Source organism: Echiichthys vipera, assembly GCF_963691815.1.
Source record: "Echiichthys vipera genome assembly, chromosome: 14".
In the NCBI taxonomy this organism is placed as follows: domain Eukaryota; kingdom Metazoa; phylum Chordata; class Actinopteri; order Perciformes; family Trachinidae; genus Echiichthys; species Echiichthys vipera.
The window spans coordinates 22,396,000-22,418,166 of NC_139839.1; the positions used below are offsets into that span (position 1 = coordinate 22,396,000).

General features: G+C 41.7%; 1 protein-coding gene across 1 annotated transcript in view; it reads right to left on the reverse strand.

Moving 5' to 3' along the window:
* camkk1a (calcium/calmodulin-dependent protein kinase kinase 1, alpha a) overlaps nucleotides 1-22,167 on the reverse strand; it is a 64,038-nt gene that overhangs the window by 34,456 nt on the left and 7,415 nt on the right. The window contains exon 2 of the mRNA XM_083927156.1: nucleotides 5,592-6,052. Coding sequence (XP_083783282.1) covers nucleotides 5,592-5,924 — 333 coding nt within the window. The 5' untranslated portion in view covers nucleotides 5,925-6,052. The remainder of the gene's footprint in view (nucleotides 1-5,591; nucleotides 6,053-22,167) is intronic.

Consider the following 22,167-nt stretch of genomic DNA (forward strand, 5'->3'; position numbering starts at 1 on the left):
GATATTGGGTCTTGTTAACAGGACGAGAGGAGGTGGGAGAACACAGATGTAACAAAACAAAGTACTGCACAGTGTAGGGCAGGACTTCACTCACCACCAGGCAGGATATTTTAGAAAATATGACATAAAGTGGGTTACATAATACACTGGTTATGTAGCTTGTACTGATTTCTGTTGGTGCTGCAGGAGATGTGAGGATTGTGCATTGGAGGGTTATGTACTGTAGGCTATGATGGTGTGAAGTACTGTGGGCAGGGATTATGACAAAGGCTGTGAGATAGAATAGAAGATGGAGCCTCGGTAGGTGAAGCAAGCAGAGGAACTTAGAGCAAAGGATCGCTTTGATTGGTTGAAAAGAGATAAAGAGACTAAAGAAAATAGGGCGGCGAAGGATAAAGGGAAAGGCAAATGAGGAGAATCCAAAGAAAAGAGCAGTAGGGGGGATTGTCTGAGAGGACTTCCATTGGGTTCACAGTTTGCCAGCACATGCTCAGTGGGCACTGCACTGCAGTTAATACGCTGTCAGGGCTGATGGATAAAGAGGGCCATGCAGAGGGCCTTAAATACATCTGCCACACATGCACACATGAAATTCAAATGCTTCACTGGGCCAAAATTAATCTTTAGAGATCTCTCCCAGCCACGCTGTCCCATTAGAATATCTTTTTACATTAAACAGGCCAGACACACTGTCCTTCCTCAGTGTGCAACACACTCACCTCTCCCTCTGTCATGTCTGGACTGTACCAAACTCTCCACATCTCTGCACCCATTACTCAACAGCTGATCAATATCAGCGCACAAAATATATCACAGCCTCCGTGGCGTTTAAAATCAATGACCATGCATTTCATTGGTATGATGAATAATGAGTGGGCTTGCTTCAGGAAGTCTGTAGGAAAAAGGGGAACTTGTGTTTGATAATATTTAAAGCCTGTAAGTGTAAAATCATTTCCTCAACCTGTCAACTCATGTCTGCAGCAAAATGAGGCCATTGCAGAAGAAGATGGTTTATTATTATGTGTTGTGTTTTATGTCCCTGGGTTTAGGGCAGTTGGAGGATCAGTGTCTTGCCTGACGACACTTCGACATGCAGACTGGAAGACCAGGGGCTCAAACAGTCAATCTTCTGATTAGTGGACGACCCGCTCTTCCCCCTGAGATGCCCTACAGTTCTGTATGTGTATTCTGTATTAACTACTGCTGTTCTAGTCAAGATTCAAGACAAGTCGATCATTTACTGTACTAATGTACTGTGAAGACGAATACACAGTACCATCCATATTTGCTCAAGGGGCTCCCAAAGTTAACAATTTTCACATTTCTAGTGCTGCTGCTAATTTTAATATACAGTTAGGCAGACATGTCAGATATACACAAGACTGTTGAACTTCTCAGAGGAAACTTCAGAAAGAGACATATAAAGGCTCTTCCAATATCATCATGGTTATTTAGAAGAAGATGAAGAATTACTTTATTAATCTTGCAACAGGAAATTAGATTTTTTCACTCTATTATTGTTATAGATGTTACACACACACAGGCCCGAAATACACACACATGCACAAACAGGACCTATATACATGCAATTAACGGAGAGATGTCAGAGCGAGGGGGCTGTCAGTGACCAGCGCCCAGAGCAGTTGGGGGTTCGGTGCCTTGCTCAACAGCACCTCGGCAGTGCCCAGGAGATAAAGTGGCACCTCTCCAGCCACCAGTTCACGCTCCATTCACGTCCACACAGGGACTCCGGTTCCCAGCCGAGTCACCAATGGACTGAGCTACTGCCGCCCACTGATTCTTACTAAGAAAAAGAGTGCTTCATTGTTATCTAGTTTGGTTTAATACAAAGTGGCTGTGAATACAAATATAAGCATCAGTACTGCTGTATTGGTTAAAATGAAAATATTCAGTTTCCTTTTAATGGACGTTTTGTTTGCGTGTCTTATTTCCAGGTCTGTATACAGCCATGATAGTGTGTCTACATTCGTATGTCACCATTTCTTTTTGTCTCTTTTTTATTGATCATTTTCAATTTTTATTTCATAATATGGGTGCTGTACATCCATGATTGACAGCTATACAAATGAGCTTTATATCCTGTTCTGGCATAAATCAATATGCTCCAAAGCCGACGGCAAACATTTAACTAGGGATCAATCGATATGGATTTTTTTAGGGCCGACGCGATACCGATTTTGTTTTCATCAGCCTTAGCCGATGACTGTTACGGACCGCCAGTTTTATTGAGTTCATATTTTGAACCGATACAACTTTTGCTCCCTCAATTTACTTCATAAGAATTACAATATGATGACAACAAATGTTATGAGTCTCAATTTTAAAAGAAAAAGGAATGGTTATTGAACTTGGACGCCTGTCTGTAAATAATGCTGGAAAAAACTATCCAGAGAACACATCAGCCCACATAAGCCGACACGATACACCTAGAAAGCGCAAATGTTGGCTGATAATATCGACCGGCCGATGTATCGGTCTATCACTACATTTAACCCTTTATTTTTGGGTGTTTTCCCTGGATTTTCTTAATGCTAACTTTAACCCAAAGGGACGCAGACAAAAGTATATATATTACACACAAATTAGAGAAAAAGACAATCACAATTGTGATGAGAAAGTCAGGATGGAGAACCCAAAAAAAGTTTCCTATAACACAGAGAAAACAAAAGGAGTAAGAAGCTTCTGTTCTTAAGTTAAACCATTTTATAAGCTAAACACACACAGTGTTTCCTCATGTGACTTAGTACCGGACTTCCAACACGCGATTCTTTTATATTTCAAAACAGCTCAGCTCCAGCCCCCCGCGACCCCGACAGGGACAAGCAGTTGAAGATGAATAAGTGAATGAATGAATGTGTTGGCGCGCGGCTGCAGGAATGCGCACTGCAGAGCCAAAGTCATCTCCTCGGTATGTGGCTACCCTCGATAAATTGCATTAAATCAAAAAAGGGATCAGATTGTGACAAAGGTTATCCTCTAACGGAATACCTAATAACCCCGCTGGCAAACCCCGCTACAGAGCAGGAGCGCAGGTTCAGCACTGTGCACACACGCACGCACACGGGTCACAGTGGAGCACTGCTTCGGTTTGACAGCCTCCGTTATTCTTTTCCATACAGCGTTTTTATGGGCCCCTTTTATTCCACTCTTAAGACTGACAAAAAGCACATCTTTATTTTGCTCCGTGTCGGATGTCAGGATGCCCATCTGTGTTTCGGAAAGTTTCTTCTCTAACCTGCGTTTCTCCTCTCCATGTTTGACCTCAGTGGGCGAGGCCTCCGAACCAGGAATATTTAAGGGCGTAACATGTTAATGACGATCAAATTCAGCCACCGCATTTATCAAGGCCCGCTCATTCGTACGCTGAGATTGGTCAGATACGAATGTTTCATAAATCACACGTGGGCTCTGTCGTAGGAGCAATTCTGCGCTCAGATCTGCGCCCGTTTTCTCGCAAGATTGATAAATGAGGGCCAGTGTGTGCGCATTTACGCACCAGCATTATATTTTTCAGAAGCTTAGCGTTTAGTTCTGCTTGTGAAGTTTATAACTACAGGTTTTAGTTTTTCTACTTAAAGGGAAACATTTATGTGTGAGTCATTTGTATACATTCTCCCATTGTGGAAACTGCTTATATACAAGTAACAAGAAACTCAAAATGTCAAATAACTGGTGTGCATGCAAGAAATGCTTCTCTCTCTCGCTCTCTCTCTGCTGAGTTCTATTGTAAATCCAGTGAGAGCAGGGAAATATAAGCAACATGAGTCCTTTTTATGGTTCAGTTTGAGAGCTGCAATTCCATTTTCAGATAGGAGAGGACACAATGACAGGTCTCCGACTCTGTGGCAGCAGTCTGTTAAATTCAGAGTGGTCCCACATCCTGGCAGATGTCATGAATATTTAATGTTCACTCTGAATTGGAAAAAGTCGGAGGAAGATGGAGATTTGGCAGTCACCTGCAGCTACAGCATACTCTTAGTTTTCATGGGTTAGCACAAAGAGGTGCATGTTTTTTCAGCTGTATCTCTTCTATGTCACTGTATATAAACAATCATCGCTTTTGATACACTAAGAAAACTACAAGTGTCTCCATGGGTAATGTTTTATGGCAATATGCTTATCCACGTTCTTGAGAGTTAGAGAGCCAATAACACTCTTGTGTGGGAGTGTATCTGTGTTTCCTGCTTTTCCCAAAAAATGTTCCCTGCTTTGTATGTGACCGGGGAACATCAGACCCTGTTCCCTGCTTTTAACAGAAAGGGTGTTCACCTTTCTGTTATTTTTTATTATTTTATATTATATTATTTTTTAATATTTTATTTTATTACATTATTTTTATTAGTGGCGAATTCCATGGCAAATAGGCCTATGTAGACCCTAACACTACGTCTAACTCTGACCCTAACCCCTAACCCTAACAAAATGCTGAATTAAATCAGCGAAGGCAGAGGCTTATGCGACTGGGGAACATAGGGACTCTTTGGCGAAAAAGGGTCCAAGCCAACATCAGAACAAAATGCTCTCACATCTGCTCACAGTGCAGAGCATGGAGTATTATAGGGACTTGGCATCCATGGCAGATGCAGGGATGCAACATAAATCAGCTAATACACAGAGGCAGGTTTTCATGATGGGTGCTAATGGGAGACTAATGTGGACACCTTGTCATGCCTCCCTGTCATGTTGTCTACTGGCCTTCTGCTCCTCTTTCTTTGGTAATAATGAGGGGATATTGAACTATACGATATGTAAGTAATGACTGTAATGACTAGTAATGACAACTGCAGAGCCCAACCAACTATAACGAATACCGAATTTAGAGGTGAAAAGTTAGCGTCTGATGGGCGGGACAAAGCCCAGCATTTATCCAATGAGCGTCTAGTTTGGCTGCAGTGGAAAAACCCGCTCTACTCTTTCCCATTGAAGTCAGTAGAAGCTGAGCGTCCGACTGTATAAAGAGCTGTGGTGCTGTGGGGATGAAGGAGAAGGAAGTTGTACCGGTTACCTGTGATAAGTAGCTGATTCTGAACAAAAGATGAAGAATTTCTAGCGCGTATTTAGACAATGAAATGTACAAATAGCAGTACATATTTCACCCCCTTTTGTTTTTGGTGACATTTTGGGGCAAGCTGAGATTCCCTTGCAGTCGTAGATACCAATATGTTTGTGATAGTTCAATATCGGATAAACTGTTCGGAGTCTGAACAACTGCATTCATACGCACATACTGCTTTCTCTCAGTTTGTGTTTCACTCCCTGCTATGGTACAACCTGTCACACCCAACTGCAGAGATTCACATCGGCAAATGGCCAAATCAGAGGACTGTGGATGACGATGTCATTTTAGGGTCTAGGCGTTTTCGGTAAAAGCTTTTTGATTTTTGTTGGATTTTTCTACACTGCCTTTCCCAGACATCTTTTTGTTTTGACAGTGTAGTATCTGGCATCATATCTGTTTATCTCGAGCGCAATGACGCTGCTGCTGTAAATGCCTATAATTTAATGAGCAGTCAAGACCTTTATCATGATTTAATGATTAATAATTCATATGAGTAAAAATCATTCCTCACCTGAGCGTCAGATATGGACACACGTTTCGACTCCACGGTGGGCCTGCGAGCCACACGAGGGGATGTGTGTGTGCATCCTCCTCCAGAGCCTGACGACAGATAAGTGCCTCTCTCCTGCAGCGACAACTTCCGCCCAGTCAGGTTAGGCCGCAAAGCATGGGTCCTCTTGGCCTGAGCCCCGTTCTGCTGAGCCCTGCCAGTCCTTACGCCGTTGGCAGCAGAGATGTCAGAGTCTTTTGTCGTCATGGCAGCCATGATGTCTGTGAGACTGCCGGTCTGTTTGTCAGAGTCGGGGTCCAGCCTCTCTTGGCCAGGGTCACTGCTCATAGCCATGTCGGGCGGGGAGGTTGGAGCGGCGCAGGAGCAGGTGGCAGGTGGCAGGGAAGGTACTGAGAAGTGCCCACCAGCATCAACGTGACCTGGGCCAGCCTCTGGGCACAACGTTCAGCATCCAACCAGAGCTGGAAAGACAGAAAGAGAGGCTGTGAGGTTCGTCAGTGTATACTCATTTGGAGCAATGGTTTGATCATCATGGTTTTAAATGCTTGTTTAATAAATTAGACTGGATTAACAGGTGTAGCTCTGTTTTTTCTCACAAAACTGCAACAGAGCGATGCTAGAGGCTCTGTGAGGATGTTGGCTTTGAGCTGAATGCTAACGTCAGCATGCTAACATGCTCACAATGTTAACATGCTGTTGTCTAGCAAGTATAATGTTTACCATGTTCACCCTCTTAGTTAAGTGCTAACATTTACTAATTAGCACTAAACACAAAGCTGAGGGTAATGGGAATGTTTTTTTCTGTTATTTGGTCATAAACTAAACAACCGAACAAATACTGATGATGATGATGGTGCTAATGAAAAGTTAGGGGATCACTAAAGGTATTACAATTCATCCTATGGGGAACATACATTTCTGCACCAAATTTCATGGTAAACCATCCAATACTAGTGGGGCTAGAGGGAAAAGCAAAGGGATCACCAAAGTCACTAGGGTACATCGTCTGGGAACCATGGATGTCTTTATATAATGTCATGGCAATCCATCCAACAGTCATCGACATATTTCAGTCTGGAAGTTGCAGACTAACTGACAATGTCATCCAAGTGCTTTTCTAGTTCATACACACATTTTCCATAAACATAAAAGTGAAAAAATGTGTGTGCGCGGTGAACCCTGCCAAACAGCAATGACAGAGGGAATGTACAACAGGAACCCTGTCAGGAATGTGTCTTTGGCATGGAAATCTAATTTAATTTTAGGGCATAGTGGAATACGTATTATAATAATATTGTAATAACTTATATGTTAAACTTTGAGCTTGTCTATATTACCAGCCCAAATTGATGGGGAAAAAAATTGATTTTCATTACATGTAATTTCTAACACCGATCTTTGGCCTATCTTCCAGTGAGAATACCTGTGAGACTGGAGTTTAATCAACCAGTCAGATAAAAGAGAAAATACCATCTTTCTCTGTTTGGGTGATCTGGTGGGTCACATTACTGACAGAAAACATGCACGCTCATAAATTAAGATAAATGCCCCACTGGTAAAACCCAACCCAACGGCTGCAAAGCTAATTATGCTTTATGGCTTTGCTCATGGCTCCCTGTATGCCCATGGACTGCTTGTGGGTGGAATGTCAAAAAAAAAAATATGCACACATGAAAACGACTGAAGGTATTGTGTGCGTACAGTATGTGTGTATTTGCCGGGACATTTAAGCTGAATTTGTTTATTGTGCTTTCTCCCTTTCATCTTTAATGAAAATCAAGTCAGCGGCAGATTGCCACAGACGGGGAATATCCAAGCGCTCTCGTACATGCTTCAGGTTTTGTTCTGCAGATGGAAGAACAAAGATATGCAAAGCGAGCCTGTGCTCAGCCATCCAAGGAAAAGGACTGGCACTCCAACAGTATCCATCTTTGTGACAGCGAGAATCAAGAGGGATAAGTGTGGTGGCGGGTTTTTTTTTTTTTTTTTGCCAAATACAAAGTGAACGCTGTGACAAGCAGTGGTCAGTAAATGGGCCATGTTATGCTATTCCTGAAGTGTGTCAGGAAGCTAGAGCTGCACATTCAAAAATAACACAGCGTTCCACTTTGTTCAATCTGTTGGCCGGATATTGGATTGATTGCAATCAGTTTTTGCATCCTGAGGATTCTGACTTTCCTTCAGGCACCACCATTAACAATAAGTACTACCATGACATTTTGCATGTGGATTATGTATACATTTTGTATTAGCGACCCAGAACTTCTCATCTAGTGCCATCATCATAAATTCCTGCAAAACCAACCACATTCGCATAAACCTCAACTGCACTTTGTGTCTTGCGCTAATTGCCAACTGTTATCTTGCTAACACGCAGATCTAGTAGTAACAGTGGTGGTAATATTTTGGATAGCGGGTTATATTGAGCTGGTATCAGTAAACAAAAGTAAAACTGAACTTCATCAAAGAGCAGGGTGATTTGAAGGCATTCAAATGAGCACAGACATGTCACCTGTGATATAACTACAACTAATAAAATGGTATCACTCATAACTGTTTGATTACAATATCATCCATGGTTTTACTATTCCATCATCTTCAATCACTTTTCCCTGATGGGGTTGGGGGGGGGGCTGGAGTCGATCCCAGCTGACATCGGGGCGTGAGAGACAGTTTAGAGCCAACAACAATTAACCTAACCCCTGCATGTCTTTGGACTGTGGGAGGAACCCGGAGAGGACCTAGCAAACAAAGGGAACTCTCTTGGTGTGAGGCGACAGTGCTAACCACCACACCGCCCCATTTCTCACACTCACACTCACACACACACACACACACACACACACACACACACACACACACACACACACACACACACACACACACACACACACACACACACACACACACACACACACACACACACACACACACACACACACACACACACACACACACACACACACACACACACACACACACACACACACACACACACACACACACACACACACACACACACACACACACACACACACACACACTTTCAAATGGCTGTTATTCAAGCTATGTAAATTGAGAGTGCAGGAAAGAAAAAAGCTTTTAACTGACAGCAGCGAGGGGGAATTTATTGTTCGGCTCCTGACTCATTCGAGCAAAAACAAAAAGGAACTGTCATATTTTGTTAATTCTCACCACAACTAGTGATTATCTGTCTCTTGAAACGGGTTGCTCTCCACTTCAGCACCATTCAGCCCGCTGCATGTGGGAGCAATAACCTGGTAGGAGTGGGAGGAGGAGGAGCAGCAGTGCTCTGGTTATTCATTTCAGACTTTTCTTTGTTTACAGACGCAGATACCCATACAGTTTCATCATGGGTGACCATTTCCAATCCAGGTCAATATTCTTAACTGCATCCATCCATCTTGTCAAATGTGTAAGATTAAACTAAACACTTTTGACCTCTCTGTGTTACACAGCTGTGACATACTGCGACTGGCACGCTGTTAGAATAAGCCAAGCTTTATTAAATGTATAATATGTGACATTTTTGTATTCAAATGTCTAAAAACGACTATACCTATTTTATATATATTTTTGTTAGTTGTGTAGTTATGCCAAAGGTTTCCAACAATATGCAAACCAAGAGAAATCCATAATTTTATTCAACGAGTGTGTGTTCTTTTGTCGCCCGTCAGTGGTTTCATATCACCTTTGAACCTTACTCGTTGCTCTAAGCCCGGCCAGACTGAGACTTGAGCCTCCAGGGCTTCAGAAAGCAGAAACAGGAAACGTGAAACACTTCAAATTTCTTCCTATAAAAGCATAACTTTGCATAATGCATAACATTATTTGATGTTGTTGCACATTTTGGTGAACTGCCAGTCTTGTTTTTTTTCACAACTGTATATATTTTTGGAGCTGAGGAGGAGAAGTAAAGGTGATTTCATTTGAACCTTGACATCCATCAGCAGGAAATTCACACACCTGCATCACTCATCATTTTTCAGTTTTAAGGCAGAGTACCATCTACCAGCAATGCTCCAATACTCTCCTCAGTCATTCAGTCTTTCTTGTTATATGCCTTAGTCATCTTCATATTTGCCACTGCCAGAACTGATTGAATAAATTACTGCAGAGTGATAGAGTAAAATCAAAGTGCTTGATGTCTTATCTGCATGATCAGCAGTGATGGGTATAACTGCGTTACTAACGGCATTACTTTTTTCAGTAACGAGTAATCTAATTGATTACTCTTCCAATCCATATAATGCTTTTACCGTTACTGCCAAAAAATGTGGCGCCTTACTATAATTATTAGCTCATTGGAGTCTGATCAGACCAACTAGATCTCTCAGCGGAATGGCAAAGACTGTTCTTCCTTGGCTGAGGGAGAGTAAAATTTCATAGTAAACCAATCAGTGGTAGAGTTGGGCGGGTGTTGTTGACACAAAATCGAAAGCATGCATGGTTGCACACAAAACGACAAAAGTGTTTCTTCTCTATTGTTGGTGTATTTCTGTGGCAGAGTATCAGTGCCACATACAGGCCTGGCATGTGCGCTACAGCGTGGTTTAAGAATGGGGGTTGGGAAGCGGATCGTTTTCGTACGATCTATTTTCGTACGATCCGGTTTCGTGAGGACGAGGTCTGGATCACTGATAACAGCCCAGGTAATCCAAAAGTAGCCTTCTTGAACTAGAAGTATAGCCATTACTTTTGCTTGCATGTGAAATGCACATTATGCCCTGTAACGCCCTTGCCTCTGCACATCAGCTGTTCATGCAATTCCAGTGTGACTTCTCCTACCATGATCTCATCTTCCCAAAATCTATAGACAGAGAGCTGTAATGCAGTGGTCAATATATCCATAGCTCGGAAACCTCCTTGACAATTACGTAATGTAGTGCACACTTATACAATCATATCCGCCACAGTAGACATGAGAAGCATCTTGAAAATCATCGGTAAGATGTTTGTGAATCTGACAAGAGAGGCTGAGCACAGCTGCTGCTGTTAGAGGAACACAACAGAACATTGTCACAGCGCTCCTTGCTCGACCACATACACCTGATCTAGTATCTAGAATCGAGTGCTCTCCCCTGGTTCCCCGGATGAGAAGACTGAATTTTACACACTGAATTTTGCAGCTGAATTTGGTACATTCAAATTTTGATTTTTTTTTCTAACCGGTTTTTACTTTGTCATTATGATATATTGTGTGTGGATTCAAGATGAATAAGATGGATTTTATCTATTTTAAATTCCATAATGCAACAAAGTTTGGTAAAAAGTCATGGGGTTCACATACTTTTACACAGCACTGTGCATGTAAAACAGCATGTAGCTGGTGGGACTTTAGGACCCCGGAGAATGTAATGGAGATGGGAGGAAGTAGAAACAGGTGTGTTAGTGGGAGGTACTTTGGTAATAAAAGCCCATTCTTTAAGTGTGGTAGGCCTCTTTGCCTCACATACTGAGATCTGGGGAAAGCTGATTCAACAACACTGTTTCAATAAGTTAAAGTACCTCAGTGACTGATAAGCCTGAGATGCCTGGAGGACACACTGTCTGGGTAGCGTGAACACACATTTCTGTCAAGTGCAGATTATTATCATCATTTAGTTTTTATTGTTTGTCATTACTGCCTTCTTTTTAATATGTTCAAGCTCAAACGTCCTTGTGGCAGCCAGTGGGTGCACCGGGGATGGTTTTGTGATGTGGCTCCTGGATTTGTAGTGGTGGTATTTTGGGTGTGGTCACCTTTCGGTTGGGTTGGTGGTGTATTATAGTTGTGTAAGTATAGCAGTGGTTATTCTTTTATACCCGTCTTTGGAACCACACTGTGCTGCCCCCTCTGACCAGGCTACAAGCACAATGCATACAAGTAATAGCAACAAATGAAATATTAAAAACTAAAGCTTATTTTGGAACTGCTCAATATTCTGCTGTTAATGGAACATTCATTAAGAAGACTGACGCCTTCTCACAACCAAATGTGGTGGTGCAGTAGCAAATAAACATTTCAAGCTCAAACAACATTTTTCTTTAATTAGGTAAACACACTGAGGCAAAACAAAAGGGACTGATTATACCAGAGAGAACCTTGAACACCACATCTGAATAAAAAGTGTTTTCAATAGCTGAAATCTTTTAACTAGTCGATGGAGAAGCTTCAGCAGAGCCAATTACAGTAAAAGGAGAGAGTGGGCTAGAGGGTGAATAAATTATTCCAGTTGGCTCCATTAGTAAAGCACTTTCACCCTTAACCTGGCTTTTATTCGTCTCCGTCGCCATGTTGATGTGTGCAGCATCCCTGGCTAAAATCAAAATGAAATCCTTTTTTTGGCTGGCAAGAAAGGCAGAGAACAATGGAACCTAATGCACCCCAAATAATTCATCAACTTGTTCATTTATATTAGTCCTGCATTCTGCACATTTGATAATGATGATTAACCTCTGTTGTCCTTGACAAAGTGCAAAATAGGAGGCACAGCATCTACCGTGTATATTCTATACAGAGCTGAATGCTGTCTAGTGTAGCCAATAGAATCGCCTCACCTTGCACACCTGCAGAGATTTATGTTCTGAAAGATACAGCGTGGATCTACATAACTGCACTAAAGAGAAATGTGCACAGCAGAGGGCACGGCTGTGTGTCGAAAGCATATGTTTTGATGTGCTCTTCCTTTGTTCTTCTAATCAGCTGTGAAGTTTAAGTGGGGTGCACCTCTGTGCCCGAGAAGATTAAAGGCAATCAAGTTAGATTGTTCACTGATTACGACAATACAATGTGATTGGAAGACAGTCAGCACTGCAAAAACATGTTTTTGTATTAAAAACACATTGAAAGGTGTATTGTAGGTTATTTCGTCATGTCTGTGATGTCCTGTGTAAGATTAGAGGCCTGTGCACTTAAGATGGTACTGACAAACTGAACTTGTCAATTACAGCATCTTGGTCAGGTCTTTTAATGCTCTACTGTACAGTAGGTCTCCCTTTGGCATCGTTTTTATTCATGCTGGGTAATCCTGTCAATTCAAACTGAACTACTTGGTTATGTGTAGGAAAAGAACGTAGTTTGGGTTAAATAACAACAGTACGTTTGTTATATTAGTAACCTTTGTTTCATTAGCAAAGAACATTAACGTCACATACAGAAAAGAACGTTACATGAGGAATGTTACATAAGACAGTTAACTTACTCCTATGTCACTCTTTATGCTACGTCACCTTACAGCACGGCGATTCAGCAGTTGCTCTGAGAGCCTGATGCATCTCATACAGATGCTGAAAAGGTTCCTTCCTCCACTGACTAAGCTGCTGTATTACATATAACAACGTACTGTTTCCTTAGTAAGAACTAACGGCAGCACGGATCACACATGGTACAATATACTGCATTAAGGGTTCTAGAGGGCATGGACAAATGACGTTATGTTGTTTAATTTGGCGGACTTATTTTGTCAATTGAATAATTGTTTGATCTATGACACATCAGAAAGCTGTGAAAATTACCCATCACAACTTCCCCATGTGACGTCTTGAACTAGTTGTCTTTGTCTGTACAATAATCTAAATTCAACTTTTCAATTTACTATGCTGTAAGACGAGGAAAAGCAGTAGATGGTCCTATATTGAAAATTGACAATCAATCAATTAAAACTAATCAGCTCTAATTGAGAGATTGCATACTATATATATATATATACATATATATATATATATATATACATACATATATATATATATATATGTATATATATATATATATTATATATATATTATATATTATTAACAGAAGACCATAGCAGCAGCAGCAGCAGCAACAGCAGCAGCAGCAGCAGCAGCAGCAGCAGCAGCAGCAGCAGCAGCAGCAGCATAGTCAACCCTATGGCTGTATGCCCCCACATTGCTAAGGACTGTTTCTTGCAGTCATTTTGCATTCGATGCACTTTGCTGTCTCTGTGAGATATCAAGCTGTGCGTACAGAGCAGAGCGACCTGACCTGCGCAGTGCATCGATATTATACAAAGACTTGGAAAACATACTGCAAAGTAATTTACAGTACCCACACTAAGTAAATGTCAGCTGATCAAAAGGATGAAAAAGGTTAAGTCTTATCTTAGCTTTGACTCCTCCATTGCTTTGCAGAGAGGACCATGTTATAAACATTTACAGTCTCATTCTGAGGCAGTGTGCATGCAGTACACTGTTTGATCTATAGTTCTTCTGTGTATGCCTGGGAATTTGCTGGGTGCCATTTGCATCTGGTGCTAATCAAACGTTGATTTCAGGGCCAGAAGGACCGTTATGGTAGACTTCAACAGTACGCTGCATTGCAGTGGCTATACCCAGCTCTATCGCTGCTGCTCTCAGCATTAAAAAATAAACATTAAATGCTCATTAAAAGGCAATTGCAAAATAACAAGGATTGAGTGCACCCTATCCAACATTCAATGCCTGGGCCGGCCGGAATTGAATGATAACTCAAATCTCAACTAATAAAATGATTCTCTGCAATGAGCATCTTGTCCATCTCCAATAAAGACAACATCATTTTACTGCAGAGTTTTACAGGCTACAGACATCATTCTCACTGACTCTTATTCGGTTTTAATTACATGCCTCAGTCAGCTTAAAGCAACACATGAGTCTCTTACACTAAAGAGGGTTTTCCTTCCTGCTTCTCCACTCTCCCTGGGCCCACAGGTTGATCAGAGCCTCTCTGCTGTCACCTTCCCTTGTCACATTTCATCTTAGTCAAACAAAGGATAGGTCAAAGTAACTGCAGAGGGGAAAACAAGCAGAAGAGCAGTAGAAAACCCAGCAGGAACGGGCTGTTCCTGATGGATGATTGAGCGAGCCTAGGGAACAGCTTGGATTTGCATGGATTTCACACACACACACACACACACACACGCACACACACAGGCACACATGCATGCACGCATGCATGCACGCACGCACGCACGCAACTATGTTTTTTGAAAAAGGATTAAGGGATATTTTATCCAGCCACACACACATGCAAAGTAGAATGAGTGTTCCTCCAATTGAGGTAGCAGTGATTATGCCTCATCATCTTTGACTGAATGAGTCTCATTCACATAGAGCAGCATACAGCATCTTAAGGGCCTCTGGAAGTAGTAGGAGAGCATAGTAATCAGATATCAACTGTGGTCAAGGGAAACTGAAAATGATGATGAATATATTTAATGTCAGAGACAACTTATTTTTAGCAGGCAAACAACAGAAGCAGAAGGACACGTCCGTATCTGAAATGCCTCATTAGGGTCAGTGCTACTCACTGCATTACACCAGCAGTCGCAGACAGCAGGCAGCAGCACAACAGTGATCCCCTCATGTCATATCATGTCGCTGTTGTTTTGCATCTGATCAAATACAACAATTCAATTTATGACAAATCGGATCAGGGATTTACTTGTCCTGATTAGGAGTGGGGATGCCTCTAAAAGCTCCGCTGTCGTATTTTCACATTTCACTTTTTGCAGCTATGTTGTCCAGTAAAAGTGATATATCGTTTAAAAAGCAAATGGACCTTACTGTGGACCTACAGTAGTCACATGATGTGGCTGTAGGGACAGCTGATTGGGTAGATATGGGCGAGATCCCTTTAATACATTTTAATATTTTACAATAGTCAATCCGGGGCCGTTGGACATGTGGGGCCCCCAGGTTGCAGCCTAGGTCAGCCTGTGCATTAATACACACCTGTCGACAACTATAAACAGACTTTTATGTGTGAAATTAGCCCCTTTTTAAACACAGCAGTCCTGTAAATATAGGCATCAAGCCAGGAAACACTAAAAGTTGTTGTTCTGGATGGCATCGGCCAATAACGTGTTGTGTTTTTTAATGTAGAGGACTTGTTGAGGTGAGCTGTATATAAGATGCAGCCAAAAATGCACTAGAAAAGGCATACCACTGTAGCAAACCAGTTATGGAAGTAAATCTGTGTCATCGGATTTTGAAATTAAAAAGCCATTGAACTGCTAGCACTGGATATTTATGCATTCAAAATACAGTATGTATCTGAATTTTTTGACTTGAATGTTCATCAATTCAAGGTTAAAGAATTCAATGTTAAAAAAAATCAACGTTAAAGAATTGTGCTCAGCCTCTCTCGTCAGACTCACAAACATCTTACCGATGATTTTCAAGCAGCATCTCATATCTACTGTGGCGGATATTAATGATGTAAGTCCGCACTACATTACGTAATTATCAACGGGGTTCCCAAAAGCTACGGATATATTTACTGATGGTCAATATAAATTATATTATTATAAATTATATATTTCTAACTTTGAATTTATAACATTGAATTGTATACAATTCAATGCTGGGAAGAAGCCTCAGGGAAGACCCAGGACTAGGTGGAGAGACTAGATCTCCACACTGGCCTGGGAACGCCTCGGGATCCTCCAGTTAGAGCTGGTTAATGTGGCCCGGGAAAGGGAAGTTTGGGGTCCCCTGCTAGAGCTGCTGCCCCTGCGACCCGACCCCAGATAAACGGTTGAAGACGAGTGAGTGAGTGAGTGAATTGTATACATTGTATTTTGCATCTGAATTTGGTACATTGAAAAGTTGCTGAATTTTTTTAGGGTTGAATTTTTTAACCTTGTATTGTTTAAGCTTGAATTTATGACCACTGAAAAATACAAAGTTAAATACAGAGTCAAAACATTCCGATGCATATTTTCAAGGCATAAATATTTAGTGCTAGAAATTCAATGGCTTTTTAAATTTCAAAATCCAATGACACAGATATACTTCCATAACCAGTCTATAGTTATGTGAGAATAAGGTGTGCATTTAGTTATGCCATGTCTTTGGTGCATTACTTTAAAAAAGTCATTATGTACACAAGAACACAATGTGTGAGAATCAACAATCAGTGCTTCAGTTTAAGTGCTAAATAGCCTCATCACATACAGTCACACAAAGACTCCATTATTCACACTGCTGACGCTTAACAATTAAAACTGACAACGCGGGAAGTTTGTGCCTGACTCGATAATTGAAATCCTATCCAGTAGAAAACACTTTTCTGTGTGTTCACCTGTCACAGACTAATCCCTGGAAATCTTAAATTCAATCCACAGGATTAACAGGCCACTGAACGAGACACAAATCGCCCTATCCGTAAACCTGTTAAACCTGTTCCGATCAATGTGAGGTGATTGAGAAAACAGGCTCCCCAGGCTACACATTAACACAGGGTCCATGAGCAGGGATCAATCTGACTGGACAGAAATACACTCTGGGACAATCCCAACCAAATCCAGGGCGACCCTCTCTGAGCTCGGCTGCCTCAAGCAATAATAAACCGAGGATTACATAGGATATACAGTAGGAGTGCAAACTGGCAAGTTGTGTGAGCCAATTATTTCTCCTCTACTCACACATTGACAATGAGTCTGCAGCTTCCAGCATGACTGACCTTCCTGGAATCCTAGAAATGTTGCCTGACAAGGGTCCCTCTAACAAGAACAGACCAGCTGGTTATTGCCGCGCACCCCTCCTCCCCCCCTCCTCCCAGACAACAGACACATGAAAACTGATCTGCAGATATTATCAGGAGGGGCGGGCCTTGATGGTGGATCCACCTTGTCCTTTTGACACTGCTCAGGCTGTCCGGTAGCTGGACAAGTTGATCCTCTATTTTTAGAAGGAGTTAGTAGCACTGGTCTGTGTTCAGAAGGGATAGCACAAGAGGATGACAGAGTTAATATAATAGAGAAACAGTGCAGCCCCCCTTCCGTTGACCCTCAAGTTCCCATACAAAGCTCTCAATATCACGATGCTGGAAATCCGTGAGGATGTGAACCTGCAGAGGATTAATCCGTTGCTGCTGAAAATGAGGAGCCATCTATCTTTTCCGTTGGGAGTGATACTCAGCGCCCTCTAAATCCCTCAGAAAGGCAGAATATCCCAGTGATCTCTATCCCTTCTCATCGCTGTTAGACACCTGCTGCAGCTTACTCTCAGACACAGACTCAATAAAAATACATACTTTAGGAGCAAGTGCTGAACCCAATTCATAAGCATGCCTGGTGCATGTTTTAATCTTCTTAAAAGAGATCCAATCCAGTGGACCAAGATTTAAGAAGTAGCTCTGCGAGACTGTTCTTAGGCACAGCTGTGCTCTATGCTAAACACTTATCAGCATGCTAACTGCTCACAATGAACATGTTAACATGTGGAAGTTAGGAAATTTAGTTAACATTATACATGCTTGTCTTAGTTTAGCCTTCATTCATCTTCAACCACTTGTCCCTGTCGGTGTCACCGGGGCTGGAGCCGATCCAAGCTGACATCAGACATGAGGCGGGGTACACCCTGGACTGGACGCTAGATTGTTGGAGGAAACCGGAGAACCCGGAGAAAACCCACGCAGACACGGGGAGAACATGCAAACGTCACACAGATGGGCCTTGAAAAAATTGTTATTTGCAAAAGGGGACCACTGTGTTGACCAATGTCAGCAGAGTTGACAACGCCAAAAGCATGAGTCAACTGCTTTCAGCCTCTGTCACTCATGCATCCCAAACACATCTCATGCCAAATGAGAGGATTCCGCAAAGCCACTGTTTGTTACTCACACCTGTTTATATGCAGTATCCTTTCCTTTGACTTTAATAAATACCTGCAGGCAGAGGGTTGAGAACCGGTAACAAATCAGAGTATGCCTCTGGGCTTATCAGTTCCTTTTATTAATGCCAGCCATGTTTTTCTGACGGTTGCACATTACACCAAGACATCCAAGTCATGCATCAACGCTGCTGGTAACTTGCAACAAGGAGAAAGAGAGCTCAATGCGTGACATAACATTAGCTCCAGGAAGGCAGGCTTCGCAGGATTTTTTCTTTAAAAGGTTTTACAGATATAATCTCATTTCATCTGCATGGTGTCCAAACTCAGAGATAAGAAACCATTGTGTTGACGCTGAAAACCTGTGTAGGTCCACACAGTCTTTTCCCCCACAGAATATTGATCAGGAGTCAATAAGTGAATCAGACGGTATTGGTATAAAAAAAAAAAAAAATGTGTTTAATTCCCATAGCTATGCAGGAATCAAACAGCAACTGAAATAATCAGAGTTATGCATGTGTCTGTGTCTGTTATGTAATGTCATTTGATGATTTCAGTCTCAGACACTGACGGTAATTTTGACCAGGTAAAGGCACTATATCAAAAGTCAAGGGGTTAAATTATAATGAGGGAAACATGAACGTGTGTGCCAAATTAATCAAGACATAAGCTGGTTAGGGTTGTTTCAATAAAAGACAAAAATGTCAACCTCTTTGCAGTGCTAGAGGACAGACCAAGGGACCACCAATTCATCCAATGGGGAACCCACTGTAAATGTCTGCATCAGATTCCATAGTAAACCCCCCAAACGCTGTTGAGATGTTTCTCTGAAAAACACAAATGTCCTCCTGCATGTGGCACCAGAGGGAAAGTAAAGGAATCACCAGAGTCATTACAGTACATCCTTTGGGTACCATGAATATCTGTACAAAATTTCACTAAAATCCATCAAACTGTTGTTATTTCCGTCTGCACTGGAGTGGTGGACTGACTGACATTGCCATGACTAGATCCACACTGCTCGGATGGCTATGAACACAAACCAAAACATTTGGATCGAAATCCGAGAGCTGAAACAAATGAAGACAATCAAGCCTGACGATAACTTCCACTGGCAGTGCAGGTCCCCTTTGTACATTTTAGAGTCAACAATATTTCAGTCAACAATAAAACTCAAAATACACATAAAAGGGCTTCCAGTATTTATGCTCTGACATTTGTTGTTTGTTTTAAACCTTTGCTGAGCCACACACACTGACAGGATGATCTGCAGTGACACACTAAGTGAACCCAGATGTCCTCGCCACACAGCACATAGCCACAGGTGTTTTACCCTCAGTGTGTCTTTAAACATGTAAGTGTGTGGGTGTGTGTGTTTATGGTCTAACGAGTGTGACCAGACTGTGTGTGCAGGTGTAGATTACAGTTTAGGTGTCTAAAACAGCAGCATGACTAACAATATGATCTTCACGGCCTCTGACTGTGGAAAATGTTAGTCACATTAGTGACATAATGCTTGTATTTAGTGAAAAAAAGACTGTCGTCAATGATTTGACTTATTTCCTCTGTGAATAAGTTTGACCCTTGATGCAAGTCAAGTGTAAGCATCACTACTTTTTCTCTCTCCGCCTCTTCCTGAACTGTATTTCAGAGAACTATCACTGCAAAAGAGGATGAACAGCACTTTCCCCCTGGCTCGTCTGTCTCTAATACCATTTAAACATCAAAACAAAATGATCATTTTTTTGGAGCCATTATCTCTTCAGAGCAGGTTCCTGCCTTTTGTGGTTAAAAAAAACAAACTGAAACTTGATCAGGTTTGAGGTTGTGTTGTTTGTTTGGGGAAAGGGCACAGACAGAGGCATCGCCATTAACAAGCTGCAGGGATCACAGATGGAGCAGCCCTTTGGTGACTCATCTTAAGAAAAAGAGGATCATTACTTACCTTATTTCATTATCTGACATTTCTCACTTTGATTTGTGACACTGGCAAATATGTAGATATAAAAAATGGACACTTCCAGTCGAAGACCGATTCCTTGATAATTACATCATCTTAATTCTAGAGCTGCAACGATCAACTCATTAATAATGAACTGATCGTCTGCATCAATTTGGATCGTTATTTGCACATGGTACAGCATCAGTGTCAACCATCAACCATTAAATAATCATTTTTTAGTCTGTTTTTCAAGCAAAAATGCCCCCAAAATGCTGTTGATTGTCTGATTTTATCTATTTTATATTATTGTAAAGTAAAGATATTTGGGTTTTCGACTGTTTGTGGTACAGAACAAGACATTATAAGGCATTGCCTTTGACTCAGAGAAACTAGGATGAGTACCTTTCACTATTTTCTAGCATTTTGATTAATAATGAAATATAGCTCCCAGACTGTACTAAAGAGAACGTACATCAGGTTTCTAAAAACCCTTTTTTATTTGGGGGTTTTTCTTCAACCACAGGAAGGTTGTTAGTTTCTATGAAATCGTAAAATCACATTATAATCACAAATACTGACTCTGTGACTGACTCAAGTCAGCATGACGTTGGAACATTCTCCTGTTATTACTGAATTATTATTTTGTGTCCAGGCTATTGGAGAGGAACATAAAGCCAATATAATTAAGCAACCTTACTTTTTGCACTTTAAAAAATGACTTGTAGTTGTTTGTAGTACAGAACACTCAATTTCTCCATTTTACAAACCGGCTTTTTTATTTAACTTACAGCAATTACTGCCTAATGTTGGCAGCTTTTTACTTAGCCCTCACCTCATGTGCCAGTTATGTTTTTGAGGGCTAGATTCTTGAGAAACACATCCATTTCAGCCCTCTGAGCAGTGAGCCCCTGTCTCCCTTCATCAATAATGTTAGCAGCAGCATTGAAGAGTCTCTCATTCTCCACCCTGGTGCAAGCTACAAAGAGAAATTTAGATGCAGGAGACAGGAGCCAGGAGAGGGGAGACAAGGTTGGTCGATTCCTCAGAACTGGATTGGATTTGAGGAACGGTTTGCTCACTAAAATAGGTTGTTTTCTCAAAAGCAGAGTGCTGGTGTCAGCTGGCCCGAGGTCAGATTCTGCTTCTCACTGCTCCAGGATTTCATCAGAAAGACTACCAGCTCTGCTCTTTCATGCGGTTCTATCATCCACACATAGGGATATTTCTATGGGTCTAAAGGATGCCATATAGAGATGCTGAAGAGCAGAGTACTGTCAGCATTGATTTTAGCGGAGGTTTGAGCTCCTTCTCTTTAGCTGAAAACCTGCCTTTAGAGTCTCGAGGGCACTTTCCTCCCCCAGCAATGCTGTCACTGCTAAGCACTAGTACACAATCTGCCAGAGCCTCCCCCACCACCGCACACATTATTTATAAGCAGAGTAGGAAAATGCTCCTTTTAAACTCTTTTAATTGGTGATTTTAATGTTAAGTACTGAGCGGCACAGTGAAGTGGTGGTTAGCACTGTTGCCTCAAAGCAATAGGGTTCCTGTGTTTGCTTGGGTTCTCTCTGGGTTCTCCGGCTTCCTCCCACAGTCCAAAAACACGCACGTGTTAGGTTAATTGATGAGTGTGAATGGTTGTCTGTCTCTTTTTGTCTCTAGTAGTCCTGTGATAGACTGGCATCATGTCCAGGGTGTACCCCGCCTCACGCCGATGTCAGCTGGTATCGGCTCCAGCCCCCCGCGACCCAGTTAGGGACAAGCTTGAAGATGGATGGAGGGAAGTAAAGTACTGGAGAAATAGAAACAATAATAAACTAACGCTAAACAAATCTAAACCTCATAGAGAATCTCTGGAAAATCCTTGCCAAAGTAATGTCTAGGAAACCCGGTAGAGTTACTGAACAGTGGAAGAGACTTCAAGAAGAATGGACCAAGATCAAACCAGAGCAGTGTTGTTACTGTTCTCTAATTTTGCTAATTTTTTTCACAATAGAGTGCCAAGTGCCTTGGTTA